This window comes from Myotis brandtii, unplaced genomic scaffold (genome assembly GCF_000412655.1).
Source record: "Myotis brandtii unplaced genomic scaffold, ASM41265v1 scaffold77, whole genome shotgun sequence".
Taxonomy (NCBI): domain Eukaryota; kingdom Metazoa; phylum Chordata; class Mammalia; order Chiroptera; family Vespertilionidae; genus Myotis; species Myotis brandtii.
In genome coordinates this window covers 1584553-1593249 of record NW_005371082.1, presented here as the reverse complement: position 1 = coordinate 1593249, position 8697 = coordinate 1584553, and the positions used below count along the sequence as shown (strand labels likewise).

Sequence of the window (8697 nt, the reverse complement as noted above, 5' to 3'; positions counted from 1 at the left end):
CCCCGGGGGTGCCGCCTGGCCTGAGCCCCGGCTCTCTCTCCCTCTAATCGCCATGCAATCACAGGGCCGCCTTTGCCCTGCCACCCGGCTCTTGCTTGCTGCCTAAGTTTCCGATCACTGTTCTTCCGTCCTTCCCCTTTCGCCTCCCATCATTGTGCCTACGTATGCAAATTAACCGCCATCTTTGTTGGCAGTTAATTTGCATATCACTCTAATTAGCCAATGAGAAGCGTAGCGGAGGTACGGTTAATTACCCTTTTTGTCTTTTATTAGATTAGATGTGCTTTATGTTTTTTATTATTTATTTACCACAAGTAAAAGTCAGGAATTGTTATCTTTCTTTAAAATTTTTTTTCACTGTTTCACTTCATTACTGCTGTCTAAGTGCTCTATGTGAGTGACGTAGGTGCTTATGTAGGTGGGTTTGACTTACGGCGAAAATCGTGTTAAGTCTCGCAATAGGAACGGATCTCCAAGGTAACCCGAGGACCTACTGTATTTCCATGTGAACAGAATAGAGGTCTGTTGAAACTGGTTATCCTTATGGAAATGAAAGGGTAGAGCTTCATTTTTTTTTGTATAGTTGGGTCACTGAATTTTTTCATGTAAATATTACCATTTAAATACAAATAAACAACAACAAAAAACCCTGCATTTCCTAACAAATCAATCCAGCTAGGTAGGTAGCTGACAGACCAACTCTAAAGCTGTGCCTTACAATATATCATAATTCAGATTCTGCCTACACATTTAACCTCATTCCCCATGTTCACTGAATCTAGTAGTCTGAAATACTTGTTCCCCAGTCATTTACACGATTCCCTTCTTTTAATCCTTTAAGTCTCAGCTTAAGCATAACCTTCCTCAGAGAATCTATTGCTGACCTTCCATGGCTCCACTCTCCCTTATTTCACCTTGTTACTTCTTTCTTCACATTTAAAACATTTGAAATCCTTTTGTTTCTTTACTTGTTTCTAATCTGACCCTATTAAAATGTAACTTCTCTGAAGGCAGGACCTTTCCTGTCTTCTTCATCATCCCCCTTATGATGCCTGACATACAGTAGATGCTCAAAAAATATCTGCTGAATTAATGAACTGGATAAGAAGTGAGTGTTATCTTATGATTGCAAATTTTATGCTTATAAAAGATTCAAGATGTGAAATCAGATTACCTTCATTATTATTTCAGGAGGAATACAATGAGTTAAAAGTTCATAGAGTCTTCCACGAACTTCAAGGAGCCTACATAAAACATAGTAATATTTTGTGATAAAAATAAGAGGTAATTTTTCCAAGTACCTACTGTGCTGTTTAACTTTATGAATTAAACAAACAATCCAATACAAACATTTTCTTAAATGGCTTATCATACTTAGTATACACATACAGAAGCTTTTTCTAATTTCAGTTCATTTTTTTAAAAGAAAATTTACAGAACTCTTTTAAAGTTAGACAGAACTTATATTCAGTATTATATTAAGACTTCATGAACAGTGAAGGTTGAGTTTATTTCACACCATGGACTTTAGCTTACTTTCATGACACATCAAGTAATATGTTTATTTTTTTCCCCCCCAAATAAATGATACCTAGAACAGCAAGAAAATAATCATAAAAAGATTAAAGAATCACTGGTCAATTACACAAGTGAGCAAGGGATATAAAGATGATATCTACAATAATAAAAGCATAATATGCTAATTAGACCAGACAGCTGAACAACCTTCTGGACGTCCTTTTGGACAACCTTCCTGACAAAGTTGCGGCGGGCGGGGGCCGAGGCAGACGTGATTAGGGACAATCAGGCATGCAGAGTGGTTAGGGCCAATCAGGCAGGCAGGCAGAGTGGTTAGGGGTGATGAGGCAGACGGGTAGAGGCAGTTAGGGGTGATCAGCCAGGCAGGCAGGCGAGTGGTTTTGCACTCTACTGCCTAGAATGCAAAAGCAATATGGCAAGGAAACAAAGATGTCCTGTCATTATAGGTAAGCATAAAAACAGGCTGCATAAGTCAACATGAGCATTTCCACCTCTGAGCCTTTAATTCTAGACCCCTCTCATAAAATTTCTCTCCTTCACAAAAGAGTAGAGAGAAATATACAAGGCATTTTAAGACAGTAAGGAAAACAATGATCATTAAAATTCTAAACACAAGAATCTTTTCTTTCTCTCTCTCTCTCTCTCTCTCTCTCTCTCTATATATATATATATATATATACACACACATACATACATATAAACTAGAGACCCAGTGCACAAAATTTGTGCAGGAGAGGGGGGGTGTCCCTCAGCCCAGCCTGCACCCTAATCCAGGACCCCTCGGGGGATGTTCGACTGCCGGTTTAGGCCCGAATCGGCAGTCGGACATCCCTCTCGCAATCCAGGACCGCTGGCTCCTACCCGCTCATCTGCCTGCCTGTCTGATCGCCCCTAACCACCTCTGCCTCAGCCCCCGCCACCGTGGCTTTGTCCGGAAGGAAGACCGGACGACTGGAAGATGTTCGGTCGACCTGGTCTATTAGCATATTACCCTTTTATTAGTATAAATATATAATTTACCTACCCTAAAGGGAAAAAAAATGTTCTGAATTATCACTAAAATAATATCACAGATGTTCTATTATTTCAGATTAATCAGGAAAGTGATTTATGAAAGATTTCTTAAAAGTAGAAGTTCAAACCCCATTCTGGGAATCCAGGACTATGAAGCTGTGCCATAATAAAGCTTAATAAAAGTTGTTTTTGTTTTTAAATCCAGCATGTTTTTAAGCACTTGTTATGTGAAACATACTATAACTAATAATTTAAAAATCAGTCCTCACACCAGCTATGAGTGGGCATTATCTCCATCTATTTTTAGATGAAAAAACTAAGACTCAGGTAGTTTAAGTCAACAAAGTTGACCACAGCAGAGCCTTGATTTAAGCACAGATCTCTCTTACTCCAAAGTCCATACCCTTCCAATGTCTGACAGGCTTTTCTCTAACACAGGGTGGGGAACATCTGGCCCACGGGCCTTATTTGGTCTTGTCCTGCCAAGGCATTAGCGGTGAATTAATTAAATGCTTGACCAAATATAGGTTAATTTTTAAGTTGATAATTTTACATGGCCCACAAATCATGTTAGAAGTATCCAAATGGCTCTTGGCAGAAAAAAGGTCTCTACCCCTGCTCTAATCCCATACTCTATATGAAGTTTACTGCAGTACACTATTAATTCCAAACACCACCACTCTGTTACTGAAAAAAACTTAATGGTCAGAGACGTTAAGCTTCCATCAAAACTCATGTGGTGGAGGTAGCCTTTTAATTCAAGTCTGATTCCAAAGCCCTTGATTATTCTTGGACATGGTAGTATATCTCAAAATTAAAACATGATCATTAAAGCATAATAATAATAAGTTCTACTACTATCATCAGTTTTTCTTTAAAATCACAACAAAAAGAAGGAAGTCATCTTCAGTGTGGAAATATTTTACAAAAGTAAAAGACTCATTAGACATGCTTTGTTTGAATTTTATCTTTAAAGGCTGACATTTCTTCAATTACTCAGCATTGTACAAAATGGATTGTACACTTTTTCCTAAAGTCAAGGTTTCTTTTCTGAAGAGACTATTTTATGATACTCGACACTTTTTGCAATCTATTCAACTAAAATAATTGAATGGGAATCCAAAGCAAACCCTGATGAAATACTAATACCCATTATATATGACTATACACCTCCACTAATCTAGATGATAGCCAAAGAGTACATGTTATAAAATCCTTTGAAGACTCTTTTATAAAAATTAAAATTCATCAGATATATCACCAAAGAGGAGGAACATGGCATATTATTCTCATGATTACGTTCAAATAAACCAGGGAAGCTTAAATTTCAGTGGTTGCACTCAATCTATTTTGTTTCCTAAAACAATCACTTACCTTCTATAAAATCTAAAGATGGTTTCTAGTTCTGACAGACAGTAAGAGTAGGAGGCTGTGTCTTGGTGAGCCTAAGGAACATTCTCCAGGATTGCCAAAGGGAGTGGATCTTAAACTTATCACTCTTGATTTGGAGAAGAGCATATTGCCCTTCTCAATCAAAGCTGTCATAAATCAAACAACTAGTGGTTGAAGCATTTTCAGTATGGCCACTACTGAGTAACAGGCACACAGAAATAAATGGAATCAACTGTGTATCGGTGTGTCACAATACACTTTCTAAATACTAACGGCATATGCACAATACTATTCTTAACAGAATTATATCATACCTAAAAATTAGTTGAAGTCTGACTCATAGTCTCATGTCTTTCTAGTATATGAGGTGTCAATTATAAATTATAAATTATAAATCAATTATATTGTTCTTTTTTATATTAAAAAACTAGAAATATAAGTCATCTGAAATCCTAAAAGAAAAACTAAAAATTCCAAGATGTGTTTTAATTTATATATAAGTTCCACATTTACATGTAAACAGCTTAATAAAAGCCATTATACCACACCAACTACAGTCAAATGTTGGTTCTCTCGAACATCTTCCATCTCAAACAATTTGGTTCTTGGCCAAGTTGTTCATGGAAAAAATGTTTCAGGTGTCAAACAAAACTTCAGTTCTTGACCAACAACTCTTTCATGCTGACACCTGTATGATCAGACACTTGCCTCTCAGGCGACAAAGGAGAGAATACATGAGTATGAGACAATTTACTGCTAAACTTCGCGTTAACATCTCAGGAAATTGTGCTGTTAATATTTTCTTGTTTTTGTTGTTTTTGCCTTTGTTGCTGTCTACTATTATTAAATACATATAGTAAGACACCATGGCTCCTAAGGTTAGTGATAGCAGAAAGTGGAAACTAAAGTTGTGAGAATAAAAACTAGAGCTTAAAAAGATATAATTGCCAATTATAACAGAGGTGTTCACATGTCTGATCTGGCTATTGATTTTGGTAAGGGGAATGGACAATTAACACAATTTTAAAACATAAAGAGGCCATTAAGAGTGCTGAATTTGTTAAGTGAAAGTGCTCACGAAACAATTTTCACAGGCAATTGAGAAAGGTAAAAAAAGAAACATTTGGGGGTCTGGAATGGATTAACTCAATTTACATTATTTCTAATGAGAAAAAATAATTAGGTTTTAAAACAAATTGCTTTTCGAATCGCCTTCTGGAACGAATTAAGTTCGAGAACCGAGATGCCACTGTATTCTAAATCATTAAATTTCTAAAATTTTATCCTCCCCCCCTTTTTTAAAGTTTAATCTTTAGATTCAATATTTAATTATAATTCTAAATTGCATGGTGCTAATAAAAATCCACTACCCTAAAACTAGAATTGCTGTACTACCTTGATGACCAAACTTTTACAGTCATCTTTTATACTGGTTACCTTTGTGGAGTCTGCTGACTGACAATAGCATTGGCAGTCTCCCTCAGATACACCTCCCAATCTGTTTCAGGGACTTCTTGATCTTCGGTAAAAGGATATCTATATGACAAAAAGAAAACACAATAAACTAAATGGATGCATGCTTATTATCCAAAATGTTTCTGGTGCTAACTGCCTCTTTAACTCACTGTTGAACTCTGCAGGCTTCACACATGAGTAGGGCTTTTCTGAGATTTCGGCAGGACTTCTCTGCAAGTCTACGAGCCAGCTGTGAAGGGAGATTCAGACCTTCCTTCTTGCACACAGTAGATAAAACATGGCAAATCTACAATAAAATAATATTTAAAAATGAGCAATCTGTCAAACAGTATATTGAAGTAATTTCTGTTGATAACATCTTCATAGATCCCCACTTTTTTTGGTTACTATCCTACCCAAACCCACATTCTCCTTCAGCAGGAAGCTGGGGATCTTGCCTAGCTATCAGGAAAAGGGAGCAGCTGGCCCTGCAACTGGGGAAAGACCTGGTCCCAAGTCCAAGCCTTCCAGACTCCTCAGGGCAGCTGAGAGGAGACACAGGGTCCCAAGTTGGTGGCAAAACAGGGCTGCCAAGTTGAGCCACCTGGCCTGAATTCCACACAACTAAGAAGGCCTTATTTGCATGGACTAAGACAAGAATGGTGTCCATGAGAGTGGTGAAACTGGTAATCCTGCCTGCTTTATTAACCGTTTTAACTGTATTACTCCTAAAATTTGTACAACTGAGAGATAAAATAAAGGTATTTTACCACTTTGCAACTAATACAATGTCACATATTATCCATACTTTGCATAAAATGCCCCAAATTACTAATGGCAGGAAAACTGCTTATTGTGAGAATTAAAAATTTTACTGATAGCTATTAAGAATATCACACACACACAGGGGTGGGCAAAAATAGGTTTACAGTTGTGAGTGACATTCTAAGTTAAGAAAGCTACTATAATAATTATCACCTGTATGTTTTTTTCCATACAAACAACTGTAAATCTACTTTGCCCATTCCTGTATATAATGTTCTTTCACCTAACTTTGGTCCCTTACCCAAACAGTTGGTATTCTCACATCATCTCCTGGCAAAACCTATTTCTTCCATACTCAAGTCTCCTCCAAAGCCAAATACATCAGGTTGAGGCAAAAGACACTAAATACCTAAACTCTCCATAGTTTAGTAAAATTCATAATATAGTGAAACCTCAGTTCTCAAAATAAATTCATTCAGGACAACTGTTCAAGAAGCAATTTGCTCAAAAACTGAATCATTTTTTCCCATTAGAAATAATGTAAATTGAATTTATTTGTTCCAGTCCTCCAAATGAGTCCCTGTTTTAACCTTGTTTATATACAGTACATGTCTATTATACTGTTTACTCTATAAAGAAACACTTCTTTTGTTAAATTTATTAAACCACCCCCTACTAGCCTTAAATAAATCACTTTACCACTCACTCCAGGGGTGTCTTTCAGGAAGTCAGCATGCAATGTCTTTGCTTTTTCACATATCACTGCCTTGGAAATGCAGTCACACATTAACTGATTTTTCTTTATCTAAATCAACAGTTTTTCTACCTCTTCAATTGCCTGTGACCACTGTTTCTTTCACACCCTTAGAAACATTAGCACTCTTGATGGCCTCTATATGTTTTAAAGTTGTATTAATCATCCATTTTACCAGCAACAAAAACAAAAAGATAAAATACTATACAATAAAGAGGTAATATGCAAATTGACCATCACGCCCTCACACAAGATGGCCGCCCCCATGTGGTCAAAAATGGCCACAAGATGGGTGGCAGGGGAGGGTAGTTGTGGGCGATAAGGCCAGCAGCGGAGGGCAGTTAGGAGCGACCAGGCCGGCAGGGGAGGGCAGTGGGGGGTAACCAGGTCAGCAGGGGAGGGCAGTTTTGGGGAACCAGGCCTACAGGGGAGGGCAGTTGGGGGTGACCAGGCCGGCTGGGGAGGGAGGGCAGTTGGGGGTGACCAGGCCGGCTGGGGAGGGAGGGCAGTTGGGGGTGACCAGGCCGGCTGGGGAGGGAGGGCAGTTGGGGGTGACCAGGCCGGCTGGGGAGGGAGGGCAGTTGGGGGTGACCAGGCCGGCTGGGGAGGGAGGGCAGTTGGGGGTGACCAGGCCGGCTGGGGAGGGAGGGCAGTTGGGGGTGACCAGGCCGGCTGGGGAGGGAGGGCAGTTGGGGGTGACCAGGCCGGCTGGGGAGGGAGGGCAGTTGGGGGTGACCAGGCCGGCTGGGGAGGGAGGGCAGTTGGGGGTGACCAGGCCGGCTGGGGAGGGAGGGCAGTTGGGGGTGACCAGGCCGGCTGGGGAGGGAGGGCAGTTGGGGGTGACCAGGCCGGCTGGGGAGGGAGGGCAGTTGGGGGTGACCAGGCCGGCTGGGGAGGGAGGGCAGTTGGGGGTGACCAGGCCGGCTGGGGAGGGAGGGCAGTTGGGGGTGACCAGGCCGGCTGGGGAGGGAGGGCAGTTGGGGGTGACCAGGCCGGCTGGGGAGGGAGGGCAGTTGGGGGTGACCAGGCCGGCTGGGGAGGGAGGGCAGTTGGGGGTGACCAGGCCGGCTGGGGAGGGAGGGCAGTTGGGGGTGACCAGGCCGGCTGGGGAGGGAGGGCAGTTGGGGGTGACCAGGCCGGCTGGGGAGGGAGGGCAGTTGGGGGTGACCAGGCCGGCTGGGGAGGGAGGGCAGTTGGGGGTGACCAGGCCGGCTGGGGAGGGAGGGCAGTTGGGGGTGACCAGGCCGGCTGGGGAGGGAGGGCAGTTGGGGGTGACCAGGCCGGCTGGGGAGGGAGGGCAGTTGGGGGTGACCAGGCCTACAGGGGAGGGCAGTTAGGGGTGATCAGGCCGGCAGGGGAGGGCAGTTGGGGGCAACTAAGCCAGCAGGGGTGGGAAGTTAGGGGACACCAGGCCAGCATGGGAGGGCAGTTGGGATCAATCGGGCTAGCAGGGGAGCAGTTACGCGTTGATCAGGCTGGCAGGGGAGTGGTTAGGGGATGATCAGGCTGGCAGGCAGAAGCGGTTAGGGGCAATCAGGCAGGCAGGCGAGCAGTTGGGAGCCAGCGTCCTAGATTGTGAGAGGGATGTCCGACTGCTGGATTAGGCCTGATCCCACAGGGACACCTCCTACCACCCCCCAAGTGCACGAATTTCATGCACCAGGCCTCTAGTCTACACTAATAAAAGAGAAACATGGTAATTAGCATACGACCGCTACCCTTCCCATTGGCTAATCAGCATATCCTTATGCAAATTAACTGTCAGCCAAGATGGCGGC

General features: G+C 42.3%; 1 protein-coding gene across 1 annotated transcript in view; it reads right to left on the bottom strand.

Annotated features, from left to right (window-relative positions):
* RFC3 (replication factor C (activator 1) 3, 38kDa) overlaps positions 1 to 8697 on the bottom strand; it is a 38314-nt gene that overhangs the window by 3759 nt on the left and 25858 nt on the right. Inside the window, exons 7-9 of the mRNA XM_014530728.1 lie at positions 5571 to 5707; positions 5383 to 5481; positions 1175 to 1244 (exon numbers count right to left, since the gene is read on the bottom strand). Of these exons, the coding sequence (XP_014386214.1) occupies positions 1175 to 1244; positions 5383 to 5481; positions 5571 to 5707 (306 nt within the window). The remainder of the gene's footprint in view (positions 1 to 1174; positions 1245 to 5382; positions 5482 to 5570; positions 5708 to 8697) is intronic.